Genomic DNA, 21,670 nt, shown 5'->3' with positions numbered 1-21,670 from the left:
TGACAAATTTTCTCTTCTTGGACTTCAATATCACAGCAGATGGTGACTGCAGCCATGAAATTAAAAGATGTTTGCTTCTTGGAAGGAATGCTATGTATGACAAACCTAGACAGCTTGTTAAAAAGCAAAGATATCACTTTGCTGACAAAGGTCTGTATAGTCAAAGCTATGGTTTTTCCAGTAGTCATGTATGGATGGGAGAGTTGGACTATAAAGAAAGCTGAGCACCCAAGAATTGATGCTTTTGAACTATGGTGTTGGAGAAGACTCTTGAGAATCTCTTGGACTGCAAGGAGATCCAACCAGTCCATCCTAAAAGAAATCAGTCCTGAATATTCATTGGAAGGACTGATGCTCAAGCTGAAACTTCATTACTTTGGCCACCTGATGCAAAGAACTGACTCATTGGAAAAGACCCTGATGCTGGGAAAGATTGAGGGCAGGAGGAGAAGGGGATGACAGAGGATGAGACGGTTGGATGGCATCACCGACTCAATGGACATGAGTTTGAGAAAGCCCTGGTAGAAGAAATCAAAAAAGAAATCAAAATATGCATAGAAACAAATGAAAATGAAAACACAACAACCCAAAACCTATGGGACACTGTAAAAGCAGTGCTAAGGGGAATATTCATAGCATTACAGGCTTAACCAACAAATCATAGAAGAAATCAAAAAGGAAATAAAAATATGCAGAGAAAGCTCTGGGAGTTGGTGATGGACAGGGAATCCTGGCGTATTGCAGTCCATGGGGTCGAAAGAGTGACTGAACTGAACTGAACTAATGGGCTTTCTAGTAGTCATGTATAGATGTGAGAGTTGGACCTTAAAGAAGGTTGAGCGCAGAAGAATTGATGATTTTGAACTGTGGTGTTGGAGAAGACTTTTGAGCGTCCCTTGGACAGCAGGAGATCAAACCAGTCAATCCTAAAGGAAAATCAATACTCATTGGAAGAACTGATGCTGAAGCTGGAACTCCAGTACTTTGGCCACCTGATGCAAAGAGCCAACTCATTGGAAAATACCCTGACGCTGGGAAAGATTGAAGGCAGGAGGAGAAGAGGGTGGCCGAGGATGAGATGGTTGGATGGCATCACTGACTCCATGAACAAGAACTTGGACAAACTCTGGGAGACAGTGAGGGACAGGGAGGCCTGGTGTGCCACAGTCCACAGGGTCACAGAGAGTCACATGACTTAGTGACTGATCAGCACGGAAAAGCAGACCCTCTCGGTTCTCGCTGTGGGTCTCTGACTGTGAGTAGCCAGGTCAAGGCTTTTGCCTGCAGCGGTCCCTTGCCTGGCTATGCTGGCCTGGGCCTCACAGCCTGGCCCCCTCTTTGTTCTTACCTCCCACTCTCTCTCTCTCCCCTCCTTTGGCCTCTCTTGGGTGCTATTCATGCAGGGCTGAGGGTTAACATTTTCAGATTAAGATTTACTTGGCCAGAGGCAGGAGTTGTATATATAATAACTCACCTGATGACCCCTGTAACATGGGCAGGTAGTGAGTGTAGGACATTATTTTGTCAGTGTCCAAAATAATATTCTTCCCACTAGGCCTGGGGCTCTTTCCCCCAGGAGAGGAATGATGTCCCTGCCTCCCTCTGGCTCTAGAAAGTGTTCATCTAAACCAAGAGCTGGGCCTACGATAGTGGGATTTTCAAGGCTGCCAGTGTACCTCGGGCAGTAGGACGCTCCCTTGGCCTCGCCTGTCTTTTCAAGGGCTCTGGCCTGGTGCACCCCGACAAGTGGGGGGTTCCAAATGTCATTTTGCAAAGATTTAAAAGTGTCTTCCCCTTCAAGGTCACTACCAAAACTGAAAAAAAGGATCCAACCCCAAACCTCCCACTCCCAAGGCCAGACTTGCCTGTGTTTATCATCTCTGTGTCCTGTAAGCATTAATCAGAAAGCCTCTTTGGCTGGACACAGGAAATAAAGGTCTCACTGTCTCCCACACACAGAGCTCTGAGGCTGAACAAAGGCAGAACCACAAAGGCACACGTCTGTTTCTGTTCTTTGCCTGGAATTTAAAAGCCTGTTCATTAGACCTTTTTCTGGATGGCTCACCCACCCCCTATGCGTTTTATCTGAAGATGGTCGCATGAGTTTTATGACATTTTTGCCTGTTTGCCTTGCATGCATTTAACATTACTAAGTTATTTAATTCAGCCATGCCTAGGTCTTCTCTCCAAGTTCTGAAGGGGCTTCTTTGTAACTTTTCTTACATCTGAACCTATTTTTCAGTTAGCTCACACCTTGTCTCTCCCTCCCTGAGTAGAACCATTTATTTAGCATCAAGTGCCTAAATAAACTGAGAACCAAGGGACCCATGAGTTTTTTCATCTGCCATAGTCTTGGGAGTCCTGTGGACACCGGCCCCATGGGCCTTCAGATCTAGGTGTTCTGGGGGCTGTCCCTCAGGCGGGAGTCTCAGAAGTGTGGGACTAGATACCTTGTTTCTAACCCAGTGGGACGCATTTTGGACTTCCAGCCTCCAGAACCCTGAGATGATAAGTTTGTGTTATTTTAAGCCACTGAGTTGGTGGTGATTCGTTGCAGCAGCAAATGGAGACTCACACAGAGAAGTGAAGGGGCGTCACAGAGACAATTTGGAGGGGGCACGATGGCAGGCTGGAGATGGCCCACCTGGCTTACAGCTTCTGTTCAGCCCCAGCCAGTATTTCTTAGAGGGAATAGAGGGTCAGAATTGTCAGATTCTTCAATTTTCCAAATAAGGTGAAAATACAATTTCCATGTCAAAAAAAAGTTGGGGGGGGGGGGCCTGGATGTGTGGTCCAAATCATTCACTCCTCACAAACAGTGAAATCACCCCCTTTTAAAACTGAAGAACTAGAACGTCAGCTTGTGGACGCAAATCACTCAAGGTCACATAACTTGCCAGCAGTAATATTCCTTCCTTCCAACCTGACTTGCATTAGGAAAAAATTAACTATATATGTGAATTTCGGAAGGCAAGACAAATTGACTATCAAGTTACTACTCTCAATTACACCCAGAAAACAAATATGCCCAAGACAGTTTATGCCGGAAAGATCCTGGTGCCCTGGAAGGTGTCAGGGCCATCCAAACATCACACTTAAGCCAAGAGAGCAAACAGAGGCCTGAAATTACGAAAGCTCAAAAGGTCTGATGGTTTAAAAAAAAAAAAGTTCCACATACCATAACCCAAAAGTCTGCTTTTTGAGTAAGAGTTATTTTCTGAAAGTCAGGGCAGCCTTTACCCATTCGTCTATTCTTTAATTTGTTCATTCATTCAGCAAACTTCCATAAACATCCCCTAAGGAGCTTATTTCAGCCGTGGAGACAGGGGCGTAACCAGTAAATAAAAGCTATGTGAGATGGAATGAATTGGAAGAGGCCCCAGTAAGGAATTAGGAGAGTATCCCAAATGAATAAAAATAACTATTATCTTCCTGGGCACTCATTACGTTCCAGGCGTTTTCTAAGTGCCTTATATGTATCCGTTTATTTAATCTTCACAAAACCTTTGAGGAGAACGGTAGCCTTCTCCCTACATTTACCTTAGAAAATCAGGCTCAGAATGGTTTCATCACTCACCAAGGTCACAGAACTAATAAATGGGTTTAGATCGTCTGGCTCCACAGCCTGTATCTTTCATCATCTCACTCCAGCTGTTGGGAGGACAAGGCAAGTGTTGACGTTGCTTCTAACCAGAGGGACTGGGGAAGGCTTTGTGGAAGAGGTGGTATTTGGGTTAAGCCCTGAAGGTGAAGGGAAAGAGCATTCCAGGTTGAGAGGGGAGATACAGAGAAGCAAAAAAAGAAAAATTGTATTGGGGGTAAGCAGTTGCTAGCAGGAGTAGGCGGACAGTGTGGATGGGGAGGGAGAGATCTCTGATAAGTGTCATATTATTCTGAAGGTGTTAGTAAGTCAGAGTTTTTCTGAGCAGGGAAGGGCTCCATTCTAACTTTCTATGTAGCCTTTCAATCAATACTTACTTAACATCTAATTAAACACCTGTTTGAACAGCTAATTTAACACCTAATATTGACTGCTGGTAGAGGGGAATTGTTTCCGCTGTCAAAGAAGTACACTTTAATTGAAACCACAGGAAATAATACTTCAAAAAACTGTACCACAAATTTAAAAATATGACAAGAGGTGTTCCAAGGTAGTACATGAGGAATTGTTCAACAAACCATTTCGTGAAATTTGGCAAGTTTCAGGGTCTGTTAATCCTCTCTCTGGCTTGGGTTGAGGGTTTGCAAGGGCAAAGTAGGGGAGCAGTCTGGGGAGCAGCTGGAGAAGTTCATGGTGCCACATACACGGCTAGCCCTTGAGTTACTGAACACAGGAACAAAATAGTTAATGTTGGATCTGGCTCCCCAGCACCCTCTTCCTAATCTGCATCATGGCCTAGGGAAAGGAGAGTTCCCTGTAATCAGAAGCTAGGAGGAAGGCACTGGCTAGAAATAGGAGCCTATTGGTTCCCTTGATTCAGAGTGAGAAAATTCCAAAGCTTCTCTCCTAGACTGCAGTCTAATGATCTAAATATCACTGGGGAAAACTGTCCAAGATTTGGAAATGGACAGGGGAGATTACTAGGTTTCCTTTCAGTGGAATGCTTATCACTGCCTGCTGTAATCTCTGTGATTTTCTGATTCTACAGGTTTATGCAATTTGATTTCTTATTGGCCAGGCTGTTTTTTTTTTATCTCTGGAGGAGTTGAAGTAAATTTGCAGAAAAAATTATAAAAGTTTCTTATTTATAGCAAAGTTTCTTATTTATAGCAATGCAAGTGAATTTTGTCTGGTGAGTATACAACTGATTTCTGTAGAAAAGGTAACCCCAAACATTACATTTTATTGCATGAAGATATTAACCAGTTTTACATGTATTAGCAGAACCATTTTATCTTTCCTCATTGCCTCTTCCTCAAATTCTCCTTTGAAACAGGCTTAACATCTTTCTGGTGCCTTCATCTGTTTCTGGGTAGCAGTAAGATGCCCCCTAATTAATCTTTGCTGTGGGACCATTGTATTTTTACATTAAAAAATGATTAAAAATCATGCTTTAACACTGTTAATTCCTACAGGTTTACCAGCATCTAGGATAATCAGAAGAAAGGAAATGCCACAGTTTCCATTAGTGAGTCAAAAGTCGTTTCCAGAAATTGTAACTGAGGTGCTTGTTGGCAATTCTTTGAGCATTCTACATGGAGTTTTAAAACAAATGCTTTATGAGAATTTAGAAAGAAAAAGGAAAAAACATTTACTATTACATTGCCAATTATTGCACTAGGTGATTTACATATATTATCATAACCCTTGGGAAATCTTTGAAATAGGTATTATTGTCCTAGTTTTGTAGGTGAATAAACAGGAAATATTTGATTAAGTATTGTAGCACCCATCTGCAGATCAAATCACATAAGTGGAAAATTACTGTAATGGTTCATAAACCACGGCAGTTAAAAGGGTACATGGTAAATAAGGGTATAAAATTCAATAAAGATGTGAGTGAAAGGACAATGAGCAAGACCAAAGTCCTAAACAAGAAAAACTGGCGGCAGTGCTTGGGCGGGAGCTCTTAATTACATGGGTACGGCTTGAAAGCTTCTTTAGATATCCTGTTTCTCTAGACCTCACCTCACGACAAACCTGCCCACACATCCACCCTCTGCTGTCTGCTGGCCTTCCTGAGCAAGAGAGAGGGAACTTAGGACCACTTCAATGTCTGCCTTCCTACATCACTCTCAAAAGGATGTGTGGTCCACTCCCACAAGACAGCCCCACTAACCATGTGGCTGATGGAGATGAAGCAGCTTCTTAGAAAGACTGGATCCAGAGATCCACTGCATCTGCAATATTTCCTCTCTCAACTGCAAGATCTGATGCAAAATGGCATAATGCTAAAATTGTAAACCTGGGTTGTTGCATTCTTCTATACTTGCCTCTTATATCTCATACAAAATAAGTTTATCATTAAGTAAAAAAGGAAAATCTGGAGGGAAAAAGGTTTAATTTATTAGTTTTGATTTTGAAGTGAAAGTTGCTCAGTTGTGTCTGACTCCTCTTGACCCCATGGACTATATATAGTCCATGGAATTCTCTAGGCCAGAATACTGGAGTCGGTAGCCTTTCCCTTCTCCAGATCTTTCCCAACCAAGGGATCGAACCCAGGTATCCCGCATTGCAGGCAGATTCTTTACCAGCTGAGCCACCAGGAGAGTCCAGTTTTGATTTTGAGCCCACCCTTAAAAGCAGAGACAGAGGCAGAGGGAAAGCAGGGACGAGTCCGGGTGTGCCTAACAAGCCTAATTAGCTGAAGCATAACACTGCCCTGCTGCTGCCAGACCTCAGGCTCTTCTCATCCACGTGGCCTCCTGATCAACAGTGCTTTTTACTTCTACTTTATCAACACTCCTGTTTTTGGACACCATCTTCTCAGAACGCAAGACAACTCCAAGAGACCTTTCAAGCATAGGATCTGGGACTTCAGGCCCCAAGAGTCTCTTCAGGGCTTGTGTCCTCCTCTGGCTCTTGAGTCCTGCCTCCAGGTCTCACCCACCCTACCGTCCATCTCTTCTATTCTTCCTCCCTGTGCCTGCCTGTTTTATTTTATATTCTCATGAATGTGTCCCCCATCAAAGACACACATACATGCAGCCCAGACTAGTGTGTTAGGAGTTCTGCAACTTATTGACATATATTTGTTGATAGAAACCAGAGCCTGGGGCGGGAATTCTGCCTGACGCTAACACATCTCCTCTACCTCTGGAAGCTGCCACCGTGATCAGGTGGATGGGAGCCACCTGGTCCTACTCCATTACATTCTAGGGCCTCTGCTCAGGTGTTTGAAGCAATTTGGACCTCCTGTTCCAGTGGCACTGGGACTCAGCTCTGGGAAAGCACCTCTGGAAGCCGCCACCGTGATCAGGTGGATGGGAGCCACCTGGTCCTACTCCATTACATTCTAGGGCCTCTGCTCAGGTGTTTGGAGCAATTTGGGCCTCCTGTTCCAGTGGCACTGGGACTCAGCTCTGGGAAAGCACCCTTCGTTCCTCCCCAGGACGCATTTCCTGAAGAGTGGAGGCCCTTCCACTGGTTGGATTCAGGACCCGCTGCTGTTTAAAGCAGGTATTGCCACTGTCAGGTAAAAGGAGCCTGTGTGCAAAGGCCTCCAAGCTGGTGCGGTGTGGGTGGGGGGAGCCTGCAGCAGTGGCGGGGAGAAGGCCCTGCCCACGGGCTGTCCCTGGAATGCTCTCCGGGGCCTCTGTCTCCCTGTCCCTGTCCTGGAGGAGCCTCGCTCAGGTCGTCCTGACACAGGCTGGCGCCTCAGGAGCCCTGCCTTCTCCACCTGTCCCCTTCACGGGTGCTTAAGGGGAAGGGTTGGCTTCCCGTCCACAGTCTACGACGACAAGCTGTGACTGTCGCCTCCCCCCGCCCCGACCTAGGCACCCAAGTCTGCACTGGGCCCCGGCCGCTCCCCAGCTGGCTGCCTGTCACAGACGGCAGTGCGGCGGCCTGCTGCACCCTGTTCGTTATGAACCTCCTCATTCCTCGGGCCACCTGCTCCCAGGCTCACTCTTCTTCTCTGAAACCCTGAGCTGTTCCCGCCAGCCTTCCCGGAGGCCTGGTCATGAGGCTGTGGGCATTTCTGGTTTTAGTTCTGGGCTCCGAGAGGGGAGGAGAAGGCAGCCTTTCTCTCTCGCGGAGGCCGAGGGCCGATGCCGGGCAGGAAGGCAGGGACCCAGAGGGGCCGCTGCCGGAGAACATGAGTGCGGGGCGGCGGGAGGGCCGGACGGCCCAGGTCTCTGGGTGCCTTGGGCCTGCGGGCAGGAGGAGACGGGTCGGGAAGCCTTCAGGTGGGGCAGCTCGCGGCCGTCTGGTGCTGGTGGCTGGGGAGGGTGCACGCGTCCCAGGCTCCCGGGGTCAGCGAGGGGCCCGGGAAGGCCACTGCTGGCTCTTAGGAGAGCTGTCTCAGGAGTGTGGCGGGGCCTGAAGACAGACGGGGAAACTCAGGAGCGGGTGGGCGCTTGGCAGGCGGAGACCCTCCGTGCACCCCGCTCTCCCAGGATGCCGTGTGAGGAGGGAGAGGCGGGCGCTGACAGGCCGGGGCGTCCACAGTCACAGGGAGAACCGGTTTGCGCTGCCTGTGTTTGTTTTTGCCCTAGAGACACATGCAGGTACCGAGAGAAGCCCTCGGAGAAAGGGGCAGGCCGGAGAGGTGTTACAAAGGCCGCATTGACAAAGCCCGGTCCCCAGGTCACACCGCAGGCGGGAGGGAGGCCGCCTGTGGGACCGCAGGTGTGGCCGCCGGGCTCAGTCAGGCCCACCAGGCCCTTGGCTTAGAGTCTAAGGCAGGCCGAGTCGCTCCCCAAGGCAGAGTCTCCCCCAAAGCTGAGTCTCGCCATTTTAACAGGGCCTCGCCTGAAGCCCAGGGCAGCCTTGTGAGAAGAATGTGGGTCCCTCAGGGGAAGCAAGAGGGTGAGTCACACACACACACACACCCCCAGCCAAACCCGCAGAGCGGGCATGAGTCAATTTTCCTTTCAGTCGCCTATAAGGAAGAATGAGATGGAAAACAAGAAAACACCCAGGTTAAAATAAACCCTCTCCTTTCTAACCTCCCGCCTATTGCACAGAGGCAAATGCGGAGCAGAAGGAAGCCTCCAGCCTGGAGCTTAGTGCCCTGACCAGGGGCCTTGGTAAACACGCGCCAGAGCTTCCCAGCCAGGGCAGCAGGCCATCCACTGACCCTCTCAGCCCTGGGAATGAGTGGGTCTGGGGTCAGCTGCCTTGCCTGGTCCTCAGCTTACAGCCGTGCCAGGCTGTTTGTATATACTGGATTGGCCCAAAAGTTCGTTCAGGTTTTTCCATTAGATGCTATGGAATAACCTGAATGAACTTTTGGGTCAACCCAATAAAAAGGCACTCTAATACCTGCGGAATGAATGACTGCCTGAATGTATTCATTTTGACGCATATTAGAAAAAAAGTTCTATAATTAGCATGTTAATCCTATTAAGATCATAAAAGGCACCGTTGAATGAGTGACAAAGTGTATTTACTGTGCACTGTAAAATATATATAATTAGCAAGTTAAACCTATGCTTTCACAAATATTATCTAGGACAAAGCTACGTTTTGAAAAAGAATTGATTTAAAGTTGGTTTCAGGAGAAACAAAACAGCATAATTACAAGCAGGTTGGACGGGCAGTCATCAGACAACACGCACTGTCTCCCCCACTGCCTGCATCACTCACGAGGGCCTCGTCATCATCCTGTCTGGGTCTGGGGAGAGCAAGGAAACTCACTGAGAGTCATGGACTGCATGTACATTTTGCATTGGTATCTCCTTCCGCCTGGTACCAGCCTCCTGAATATTCCCTCTACAGACGTACCATCAGCCTTAGGAAAGTTAAGTAACTTGTCCAAGATCAATCAACTGTAAATGACAGAGCCAGGATTCAAGCTTGGCTCCAGCTGACTTCACAGCCCCACTCCTGTCACTATCTTCCAGGCACGAAGAGTGAGTCAGTCTACAGCAAATGTTCAGCCTAGGGTAGGAAGAAGGAGGGAGTTTCCTTGGAAGGTTCTCTCTCTCCATGACGTCAGTGATGAGTCCATCTGCTGAGCCACGGTGGGGGATTTGAAAAGAAAACACCCTGACTGATAGGAAATGAAAAGAAATAAAAGAACTGGGAAAGGAAGACCCTTAGAGAGGATGGAACACCCTTGGCACCCCCTGTCAGGAACTAATACTTGTGGGTTTGTCCTCTGCAAGATACCTTTACACTTATCCCCACATTCAGGGGGAAGTCTCAAGTTTTCACAAGTCCGCTCCATTCCTAGAGTAGGTACGCGTGTGGCAGGCTGAATGGTGGTACCCTGTGTTGGTCAGGGTTCTCCAGAGAAGCAGAGCCAATAGGATGTATTGATTTATAAAGAGAGAAAGAGGTTTATTTTAAGGAATTGGAAAACGTGATTGTGGGGGCTTGGCAAGTCCAAAATCTGATGGGGGAAGTGCCAGGCAGAGACTCAGGAGAGAATTGCAGTTGAGTCCAAAGGCAGTTAGGCTGGAGACTCAGGAAGAGCAAATACTGTAGATAAAGTCCAAAGGCTGTCTGTTGGCAGAAGCGTCCTTCCGGCTCTGGGGAGGTCAGCCTTTGTTTCATCCAGGCCTTCAACTCATTGAGTGAGGCCCAATCATGGAACATGGAGTACAATCCCTGAATAATGTTTGAGCACATGTCTAGGCACCATGGGCCAGAGAAACTGACATAAAATTCGCCCCATCACATCCCCCAATCCCTGTCAAATCCTTGGAACCAGTGGGTGTTACCCTATCTGGAAAAAAGAGTTTGGGGAATTAGGTAACTTGAGATAAGGAGGTCATCCTGGACCATCCAGGCAAGCCTTTAGTCCAGTGATAAGGGTCCTTACAGGAGACATACAGAGAGATGCATGGGAGGGGAAAAGGCCACATGGAGACAGGAGACGGGAGTGATGAAACCACAGTCCAGTCAGCCCCTGGAATAAGAAGAGACTAAAAAAGTGTACTCCCCTGGAGCCTGCAGAGGGGGTGCAACCCTGCCAGCCCCCAGATTTTGGACTTACAGCCTCTAGACTGAGGGATATACTTACGTAGTTTGAAACCACCCAGTTTGCAGTGGTTCCGTACAACTGCCTGGGAAAACACATTCAGCACGGCAATGGCGAGTGACCCGCTTCCCTGCTTGCGCGCTGTGGTTCCTCAACCTCAAGCTTGCACACACAGAAGGAAGGCGAGAGGCAGTCTCCTCTACTCCTCGTTCATTTTGGGCACTTCAACTCCAGGCCCCCAGGCCCCTAACAGGACCCTTAGCCTCTCTTCTCCATCTCCTGCCTAGGCCCTACTCCACCAAAACAGCTCAGTTCTGCTGCCCCAGTGCTAGCTGGCATCTCTTGCCTGCTCAGCACCCCAACCCCCTGTGCCTGCTTCCTCCCAGACTGCCTTCCCCAAGGACATGGTTCTGATTGTCTCTTTGGACCCAGGAGGACTTTATCCTTCTACTCAGCCTTGAACCCACCTGCTATTACCGTCACTCAGGTCAGCAGCATTTGTCCTGTGTAATCTAGGCATCAGACCTCCTTCAAATTTCTAGAGGCACCTAAAAGTCCCTGCCCTCTGTAAGCTTACCCTCTGCTCAGTAATTCCCCATCTCCTTCTCTCCTGGAACACATGGCCTGTGGCCACAAGTTTCTAGCAATCTGCTTTGTACCTGCTCCTCCTCTGACTTTCTGGGGGCGAGGGTCCCACTGTGCAGGATGTTAGGACCAGGATCTAATCGTGGGCCCTCTTTGAAGTGTCATTTGTTGATCTTTGCTGTGGAAGAGGCCATAGGCCAAACGGAAGCAAGGCAGGGGTTAAATTTGACACAAAGAGTTACTAATGGGTATTTCATCAAAGCTGTGTGTTATTTCATCAACACAATGCTTAGCTATGTTTGTATAAGAAAAGATAAGAAACAATGATGTAATGTTTCCCAACCTAGAGTAGTTAAAATTTACATAAGTGTTAACATGGGCACCAGAAAAACATGAGGTGAGGCCTGATTTTAAATCTTACATCTTAAAAAAAAAATGACATTGCAAAATCCACTTTAATAATCAAGATATTTCATCAGTATAAATTTTGATTTATTTATCAATGTATCATATTCTTTGAGTACAAGTATGCTTTATCTACATCTGAATTTCTTTAAAAAAACATCCTCTTTCATATCTTTGGTATAGTCGTTCTCACTTTCAGTAATCTAAAACATGTTGAATCACTTTTAATAGTTCAAATAGTCTACCCTAGACATAAATCATGAATATTAAGGCTGAACTGGGAAATTCCCTGGCGGCCCAGTAGTTAGGACACTGGGCTTTCTCTGCCAAGTGCCTAGGTTCAACCCCTGATCAGGGAATTAAGATCCCTGATCCAAGAGAGCTAAGCCACCCAGTGCAGCCAAAAACACAAAAACAAGCAAATAAAAAAACTGAACTGAACTTCAGCTCCAAAAAGTCCATTCTGTCTGTCTCAGGTTTCTTTCGCCATCTCATAAATACCTTATCCTAGCCCATTTTAATTTAATTCACAATTCATTGAATGCTACTATATTCATTGAGTGCTACTTTGTACTTGGGGCTCCCCTTGGGGCTCAGCTGGTAAAGAATCTGCCTGCAATGCAGGAGACCTGGGTTTGATCCCTGGACTGGGAAGATCCCCTGGAGAAGGGAAAGGCTCCCCACTCCAGTATTCTGGCCTGGAGAATTCCACGGACTGTACAGTCCTTGGGGTTGCAAAGAGTCAGACATGACTGAGCGAATTCACTTTCACGTGCTTGGCCCTATGCATGATTCTGGAAATACAAAGATGAACAAAATAGCTGCAGTGATCCTAATGGGGTCTACTCCCAGTGTCAGGCTGGTGAACTGCCGGGTACTGGGGCAGCAGTTCTCACAGTGGCCTCAGGACCCTTGGTGAGGGAGGAGGAGTCCCTGAGACTGGCTGTGTGTGAAGCCCAAATATACTTCTGTGTTCATCGTAATACAGATTATTCTCTCTCTCTCTCTTTTTTTTTTTTTTGCAGTATTTAGGGTCTATACGTTTGCTGTGAAGGCCAAGGTAGTGAATACCCAACTGTTTATTGCATTTAAGAGAAGCAAAAGACTAGGTTCCTGCAAGCCTCTGATCACAACATTTTTGTCAACCGATTGATATATAACCTTGTTTGGTGTGTGTCTGTTTAAAAGACAACTTACTGAGAGAGAATGGGAAACTTCTAGGGTATCTCCCATCTACTTCCCTGCCTTCCCTGGGAGGATGTCATGGTGTGATTTCTCAGGCCTTCCATGTTCTGAGGAGGAAGGGGCTCCCCCCCAGTCCCCTCAAAATAGGGCTTCAGCGTGTGAACCTCCTTGCTGCAGCCTGGAGCCGGCGCCGGCGGGAAGGTGCCCCACATCCCGCATGTGGTCAACAGGCCGTTTGTCTGTGTTGTCCATTCTGGGCGTCTGTGCAGGGACCAGGGGAGTTGGCACCAAAAAGTAACCTGTTGTATGTTCACTCTCCAACCAGCCAGGCCCATCTGTGGCCTGATGTGTGCTTAACAAGTATGAGCAACCGAAGCGTAGCGTCGCACGAGTGGCCTCCCCAGGACACTGCTCACAGCTGAGCCAGGGGACCCCCAGAGCCGCAGCCTGAAAACCAGCCGTGAGACTATTTCCCAGGTCAGCTCTCAGAGCAGGGTTTTACTGATAGAGACTAGAAACGAAGGGAGAGGACTTTCTAAAACCATGTTTTTATGTGAGAAAAAGCAAACTGGATGTGAAGAGATGAATGGGAATGAAGAGTGGACATTAATCAGAAAATGCTGCCGAGAGTTATGTATACCCTTCATCACATTTAGGAAATGTAAGAAAATTTTTCAGTTACTTAAAAATTACTCTTTGGTGGTCCAGCTGGTTTCTCCGGTTGCAGCACTGCTTCAAGACCAGACCATGGTTTGCTTCAGAGTCCGTAAATACTGATATGTAATGATTAACTAGGAATTTCTGTGCCTGGAGGGGAATCCATGATGCCTAACACTCCTGAACCTCCCAACCAAATTGCAGGAGACAATTCTAATATTTTTTATGTAATTATAAATTCCATAAGCTTTCTACAGGTAAATATTTCAGTGGAATTTCTTAGGAATATTCCCATCATTTGGTATTGTGCTCAGTCATGTCTGACTCTGCAACCTTTTGGACTGTAGTCTGCCAGGCTCCTCTGTCCCTGGGATTTTCCAGGCAAGAATACTGGAGTGGATTGCCATTTCCTCCTCCAGGGGTTCTTCCTGACCCAAGAATCGAACCTGCAACTCCTGTGTCTCCTGCACTGAAGGCAGATTCTTTACCTGCTGAGCCATCAAGGAATCCCATCATTTGGGGTAGAAGAAGTTTTTATCGTGCAGGACAATTTCTGACATTGCAAAAAAGTTCCTATCCAGTAAAACTAAAAGCATCTGTAGCTCATCGTGACAAATAAAGGTTATCCCCCCACACACATTTTGTAATATACCCCTTTGGGGTATGGAACTGCCTCCCTTGAGAATGATCGCCACCCAGAAGTAGATGGAGGATACCTGGGAATTTCAGCTCCAGCCTCCCTCAGCCTAAGCCTGTCATAATGTTTATTTCACTCCTGCAGTCTTCTTGATGGGCTGAGTAAAGGGGCCCCATCCTGAGAGGCATTGTTATGAACTAAATACTTGTGCCCCCCAAACTCACATGTTGAACTCCCCCCAAATATGATATCTTGGGAAGTCGGGCCTTCACTGGAAGTGGCAGTAGCATGAGAGGTTTCTTGTTTCACCGTCACATGCGATGCTTGCTCTGGATTTTGGTTGTACTTTAATGAGTTAAGGAAGTTTCCAGATATCCTACATGACAAAAAGAGCTTTTCTCTTGGTTTCAGTTTTTTTTTTTTTAATTGGGAACAGGTGTAGCAAACACTTTTTCAAGATCTAATTTTTGTAATTTTTCTCTTTTGTTAATGTAACATCATATCAGAAGACCTCTAAAGCTGGATCATACTCACAGTCCAGAGACAAACATTTGGTCATTTGGTATTATTCTTTTCATACATAGTTATTTACTATTCTTTAAGTCAATTTCATTTCTCAGCTTGTGCCATCCTGTGATAGTTCAGTAAATGTGCTAGCCTATGCTCAGCTATATGCTCCGCATTCCATTCATCTGTTTTTAAAAACAGCAGTATAGAGTGTTCTCTTCTTAAAAACTGATTATTTTTCTCTTTTGGCTGTGCAGCTTGCAGGATCTTACCTTCTTAACCAGGGATAGAACCCCAAGTCCTGACAGTGAAAGCTCCAGACCACCAGACCACCAGGAAATTCCCCCAAATAGATTACTTCTAATCTTAGCTTTCCTTATGTAGAATGTACAGTTATGTGGTAGATAAGGCTAGGACGGTGATGTGTTCAAATGAACATATACCAGTGAAATCAAAATAAGCAAATCATCAGCCTATATCCCTTGCCACCAATCTGGCTATGGGGGGGGGGGGGGTCCCTGAGCCCCCAAAATATAAGATTCCTCCCTTATAAAACGTATCAACAGTTTTCAGTCCTAATGCAGCTTTTTGATAAAGTGCAACAGTATTGATTTTCCTTCAGTCTCAGGAAACTAAGAGTTTCAAGTATCTTGAGGCCTGTGACTGTGAAGGAACCTTAAAGCCTCTTGTCTAATCTTTTTATTTTCCTTTTTTGCTCTAAACAATACATCAGTAAATGTTTTGCCTGTGTGTGAAACCAATATGAAGAACACTATTGGGATTATGATCGTAGATTTTTGTTTCTACCTTTAAGAAATTCAGAAGAAAATAATTTTTCTAGTGGAAAATAAAATCATCAGGTAGAAGATTGCATCCAAAACAGGAAACTAACACTCAGACCCTGACTGTCCTACTTTTAAGCTACTGTCCAGGCAGACAGGAAGAGTTGAGAGTCACATTTTTTTTTCCTTCCTTTTCAGAGAGGCGGAGCTCAAGATTTAGTTTGGAATTCAGACGCCTATTTATGACTGCTCTGGGGTGGTTAAACCCCAGAGAACGCACGGCTGCTCCGCTCACTGATTCAAGCACCAGGTACAGAGCTTGTGCCCCAGGATGGACATTAACGTGTATGCTCACCCCGTCTTGGGCCTTCCCGGCCCCCATGTAAGTAACTTAGCGATTTGATGGACTTTTATCACTGAACATGCAATCAGGGAAAAAAGGAGAAAATGACCAGGAGGAAGAGGAAAGCTTTGGTTTTAAATCTGTGACACCCAGCAGTTTTTTTCTAGTGTCATTTTTTTAGCTGCTGACTCCTGGCAGCAGGAATTCTCTGGTGGCTGGTTGACTCTGAGTTCCTGTGTTGAAACTCACAGACTCTTAACAATTCTAAACGCAAAACCGAAAATGAAATCTTTCCATAAGATTCCTGATGCTTTCATCACATAGAGAGGGTAGGCTTTTACTTTTTGAGACATCTGCTTCATAAATGCAGTTTTTTTCCCTAAGTGTAGTGTTTACTGCAATTTTATTTTTTCCTTTGCTTTTGAAACATGGTCTATAGAGCTGCCTGGCTTGTAGCACTTTTTCTCCCAGCTATTTACCTATTGACTGATTATACCGGTGAGGGAAGTATATTTATTTTGAATTTAATTAGTATCTGAGCCAAATTAAATGGAAATTACTTACATTTATCAATATATAATATGTCATATCATATGCTATATTATAACATAGCTTATTTAACCTCAAATTTTTACTGAGAAATAGGGGAATGCAGATGTTTCAGAAAATCATTATCACAATTCAATTTGGTGATTTATTAAAAAATATGTCTATATATATTCAGTTTAAAGATCATTTATAGTTAAGGAATTGGTTTATAAGCACCTTTCAATCAAATGATGTCATTCTTGCAATTATTTTCAACACAGTCTACTAGTTATATCACTAATGCCTAATTTCAATTTATCTTCTTCAATGAGAATTTATTATTTTTTATTTTTTAGTAGCATTTCCATTTAAATTCAGGGTCAGAATTTTCTAACCTTCTAGTTGGAACTTCGTAGGTTTTTTTTTTTTTCCCTCATGTCATCAATGAAATGTGAGAAATGGTTGTCTCTGGTTACAAAGTTACTCCTATTTTTCAAGTGACTGCTTTTTTAAAATGCACTTTGAAATGACCATTTCATCCATCTGCCTAATGTTTGGTCCTTCTACCACCACATCAGTTGTGAAATACTCCATGTGGCCTCTTTCAAGTCACTCTCCCACTTGATAGTCCAACCATATTTTCCAGTATTTCTCCATAAAACTTCTCCTGTCAGGGCTAGTCTCAATCCCTCCTTATTATCTTCAACCACACTGTATCCTCATCTAGGAAAAATGCTTACTTAAAATGTGAAATGGGTAGGATTTCATGGTAAACTGAGTTTGAGAAAGAAAAGAGAAGTCAGGAGCGGCTCCCAGGTTACGGGGAAGGGTGACTCCCATCACTGAAAATTAGACCAGAGAAAGGCCAGGTGTGGGGGGGGAGTGGAGAACTTCACTGCGGCAAACTGAATTGAAATGCCCATGGAACACATGCGGAAAAAGGTATCCTAAAAGGAGTTGGATATTTGGACTTGGACTGAGAAGACTGGGCCACAGATTCAGATTTAGAAATAATGTTAATGGTTGTTTTTTAAGCCCCGCAAGTGGATGAGATCACATTGTGCACTAAAATGAGATGAAAGAAAGGCTAAATAGGGAAGCCTAGAAAACTTTAAGTAGGAGTTTGGTGACATATAGCAGTGAGAGAAACTGGAGGTAGGTGGAAAGTCAGGAGATGTCATGAAGCCCAGGAAGAAGAAAGCTTTGAGAATAAAGCAGTGGGGACTTCCCTCGTGCTCCAATGGCTAAAACTCTGAGCTCCCAACGCAGGGGGGCACGGGTTCGATCTCTGGTCAGGGAAGTAGATCCCGCATGCTGCAACGAGGACTGAAGAGCCCATGTGCTGCAACTAATACGTGGCACAGCCAAATAAACTAATTAACAACCACAACAAAAAAAGATCAGGCTGTGACCGTAAGTGTAAAGAAGGGGTTAAGAGAATGGGAGGTGGAAGGCAGAGAAGATTCTGTGCATGGGCAGTTGGATGAAGTGAGCTGGAAGAGAGGGAAGCCGGCCAGGACACACCACAGTCTATTGTAACATAAGGTGCAATAAACTGGGTTTCCACGGAACTTTACTCCCTATGAAATTAAACAATGTCGAAGAGTCTGTTTAAGACTTACGTAACGACTCTATATAAAATATTACAGAAAGCGCTCTGAACTGGCCAAGAGTAGAAGTATAACAAACTGGGAGCCAGGAACATAATAAAAATCTGGTGAAACAGGTAGGACAAGAAATGTAGTTGGCTGCATGGGCTAAGAGCGAACAGTGTATTTCAAGACAGATACACATTTTATTGGGTGAGTTATATCGATCACAGGTCTGTCTCTCCATCCCATCTCTTGATTCAGGTCCTCAATCACAAATTCAACACATCCACATCAGACTTCATTGTCTTCTCTCCTACTTTAGGCCATCCCCAACCTGCTTCTCTACTTCAGGGAAGAGCGCTGCCAGCTACCCCATTGTTAAAAGTGCAGACCTGTGTCATTCATTCTTTTCCATTGTCATCTTTTCCGTCTCATCTCTGCCATCAAGTTACATCCATTTTTCCTTCACATTCTTTTTTTTTTTGACAGGAAAGTAGGATTTACTGGTGGGCATGAATAAGGAGGGAACAGTGTCAAGGCTCTCATGAGTGCAGGCCTGCTGTTTGTCCAGATTAGGAATGTATTTGACCCCACAGTCATCCAAGATGAGCCGCTTTTCTGCCACCATGTTCTCAACTTCTTCCACATTAAACTAAGTAAATCCCCACTTCTTGGAGATGCAGGTCTCCTGGCAGCCCAGGCACTTGAATTTGGTCCTGTATAGGGCCTCAGTTGGGCTTCCCTGGTGGATCAGACAGTAGAGAATCCACCTGCAATGTGGGAGACCTGGGTTTGATCCCTGGATTGGGAAGATCCCCTGGAGGAGGGCATGGCAACCCCCTCCAGTATTCTTGCTTGGAGAATCCCCATGGACAGAGGAGCCTGGCAGGATACAGTCCATGGGGTCACAAAGAGTTGGTCATGCTGCTGCTAAGTTGCGTCAGTCGTGTCTGACTCTGTGCGACCCCATGGATGGCAGCCCACCAGGCTCCTCTGTCCCTGGGATTCTCCAGGCAAGAACATTGGAATGGGTTGCCATTTCCTCCTCCAATGCATGAAAGTGAAAAGTGAAAGTGAAGTCGCTCAGTCGTGTCCGACTCTTTGCAACCCCATGGGCTGCAGCCCACCAGGCTCCTCCGTCCATGGGATTTTCCAGGCAGGAGTCCTGGAGTGGGGTGCCATTCCCCTTCTCCCAATTGGGCGTGACTGAGCGACTAAGCAAAGCAAAAGGCCTCAATCACGTACCCCTTGTTCTGCAACTGGGACATTATGATTTGGCCAGTGTGGACCCTGGCCGCTCTGCCCTGGGGCTTCTTTGGAAAGGCACTACACACACCTGTCTGGAACCTAGATTGGGGACAGCATGCCAATCTTGAATGCCTACTGGAAAGGACTGACTCCAAGGTACCTTAGGGCAACCTGCAGAGGCTACAGGCTTCCGACACTCCTAAGGAGGCTGCTGTTTGCAGCCCTTGCGCACTAGGCCCCCTTGGGGAAAAGAGCACAGCTGGCTCAATGGGCTGCAAATCTCTACGTTCTTTTGACTCCATTCTCTTGCTTTGCATTCCTACCACCACACTACCGTGCTGAAATTGTATTCTTAACTGGCCTACCTTCTCCCAGTCCTTCCTCCTCTTCCCTACCCATCTCCCACACCTCTAATGAAGTAAATCTGATCAGGTCCCTCCGTGACATGGCTGGCTGATTAAAAAAACCTCCCAGTTCCAGTGATGAGAAAGAAGGTCCCACCTCCTTAGCATGACATCTTGCTAACCAACCTTGCCCCTACATCTTAGCTGACCCAGCCTAACCTGCTGACCCAGCCTTGCCCCACATCTTAGCTGCATCTCAAGACTTTCTGCCTCCTCACGTCCACCTTCTAACACTACTAAGTTTTTCCTTGTTCTTCCACTCACCATGTTCCTTTACATTTGATTTATGCTAAAGCCTGCGCAATAGTATTGTTCTACTAAGATCATTAGCTTGGGTGCTGGGGGAGGGCCAATGGGAGAAGTTGAATATAAGTGATTAGGACCAGCCATAGAGCAAAGAAGAGAGCTGGCCATGACCTTTGCTAAGAGATGTGATCCCACATTGAACTCAGCGCTTATTAGACTGTATTTCTTAGATAAATCACAATTCAAGGGAAACAAGTATATCTAATAGAGATAACTTCAAAGAATTTGTAATTTGATGAGAGAAATAAGACATAGAATGAGGCAACTAATGTGACTGATTTTTCCTGGGTTCATTATAAAACATCAGATTAATTGCTTTACACTCAAAAATATATCACTGACTCAATGGACATGAGTTTGAGCAAACTCTGGGAGATAGTGAAGGACAAGTAAGCCTGGCGTGCTGCAATCCACGGGGTTGCAAAGAGTTGGACATGACTTAGCAACTGAACAATCACAACACACATATATAGAGACATTCAAAGATACTAGATAACTAATAATGTATGTGAGACATGGTGGCAGAAAAGTGGCTCATCCTGGATGGCTGTGGGATCAAGACAAGTCCTACAGGAATTTGGAGGAAGACAAGAGTATCTGGGGACAGAGTGTTCAGGTTACGTTTACAACAGAGATAGGACTTGCAGTCTGAGTAGGGCATATGCAGCAGGAGGAATAACCTCCTAATTGTGGGAAATGACACAGACAGGCAGAAGAGGATGTGTGCAGGGCAGAAGAATCCGGGTAGGGGAATTATGCTGATAAGGACAGGAAGACGTCAGCGTGTGATTGTGGGTTCCCTTCAACGTGTACTTTGATCCCCTAGGCATACCTACATACTTTACCTAGCAGAGAATGGGTACCACTGAAGTTGTTTTTTTTTGGTCACACCTAGTTCTCCGGCCATGGATGAACCTGTGCTGTGCAGTGAAAGCACAGTCTTAGCCAGCGGACATAGCTGAATGCAGTCTTTTAAGGAGATTAATCAGGCAGTAGTGTGCAGGACAGGTTAGAGAAGCAAGGGAATTCAGGCTGAAAGAGCAGTAGAAGCACAGTAATCTAGGTCTGAGATGTCACAGTTTTTTATTCTAAGACACTATTGAATAATAGATTTTTGTAATAAGCTCTACTTTAAATGTCTACACTGATTATAAAATTTTAGGTATACAAAATTACAAAAATGCTGGCATCTCAGAATTAAGAACATAAGATAAAGATCTGAACTAAGGTGATGATGAAAGGAATGAGAAGAGTAGATGCAAAAAAGAAAAAATCTTGAAGAATTTAGATATTAAAGTCAGAGGAGATTAAAATAGACTCCATTGTTTTGAGTCTGAATGACAGTGACAAATTGTTACCATTAAAAGAAGCGGGAAAGCCAAGAAGTAAAAAACCAAACTAAATTTAACGTAGAGTTGGAGGTGAGAAAATATCTAGCAGACAGTTGAAGATATAGGCTTAGAACTAGGAAGAAAGATCAGGCCAGAGTATTATCCAAGGAATTACCTACACACAAGTCATAGTCAGAATGGAAAGTCTGAGAGTGAATGACATTGTGAAAGACCAAGTGTGTAGAAGACCAGAGGGAAAAGGTGTCATTGCAAGGGAGTGCCCACGTTTCAGGACAGAAAGGAGGGTAGGGGGAAAAAAACAAATTATTTGAAAGTTTGACTTAGATCCAGAATAGGAGCATGGAAAACGTGAAGAGAGGCTGAGGTCTTCTTTTCATGCTTAGAATTTACTGTCGTTCATGTATATTTGAGTGTGTCTTAAGTATTCACAGCCTGGGCTTCCCTGGTGACGCAGTGGTAAAGAATCTGCCTGCCAATGTAGGAGATGCAGGAGACATTGGTTCGATCCCTGGGTCAGGAAGATCCCCTGGAGGAGGAAATGGCAATCCAC

The 21,670-nt window shown here is 45.5% G+C and overlaps 1 protein-coding gene and 1 non-coding gene across 2 annotated transcripts in view; one reads left to right on the top strand and one right to left on the bottom strand.

Moving 5' to 3' along the window:
* The first annotated feature begins 15,594 nt into the window (after positions 1-15,594).
* Positions 15,595-21,670, top strand: part of GNE (glucosamine (UDP-N-acetyl)-2-epimerase/N-acetylmannosamine kinase) — a 53,967-nt gene continuing 47,891 nt past the window's right edge. The window contains exon 1 of the mRNA XM_065907787.1: positions 15,595-15,729. Within this exon, the coding sequence (XP_065763859.1) occupies positions 15,679-15,729 (51 nt within the window). The 5' untranslated portion in view covers positions 15,595-15,678. The remainder of the gene's footprint in view (positions 15,730-21,670) is intronic.
* Positions 19,202-19,336, bottom strand: LOC136148796 (small nucleolar RNA SNORA70). The gene has a single exon (XR_010659567.1). It is a non-coding gene; the product is annotated as a small nucleolar RNA SNORA70 (small nucleolar RNA).

The sequence above is a fragment of the Muntiacus reevesi genome, chromosome 17 (genome assembly GCF_963930625.1).
Source record: "Muntiacus reevesi chromosome 17, mMunRee1.1, whole genome shotgun sequence".
Lineage (NCBI taxonomy): Eukaryota > Metazoa > Chordata > Mammalia > Artiodactyla > Cervidae > Muntiacus > Muntiacus reevesi.
The sequence above is the reverse complement of the archived record's forward strand: the minus strand, read 5'-3'. Positions and strand labels throughout refer to the sequence as shown.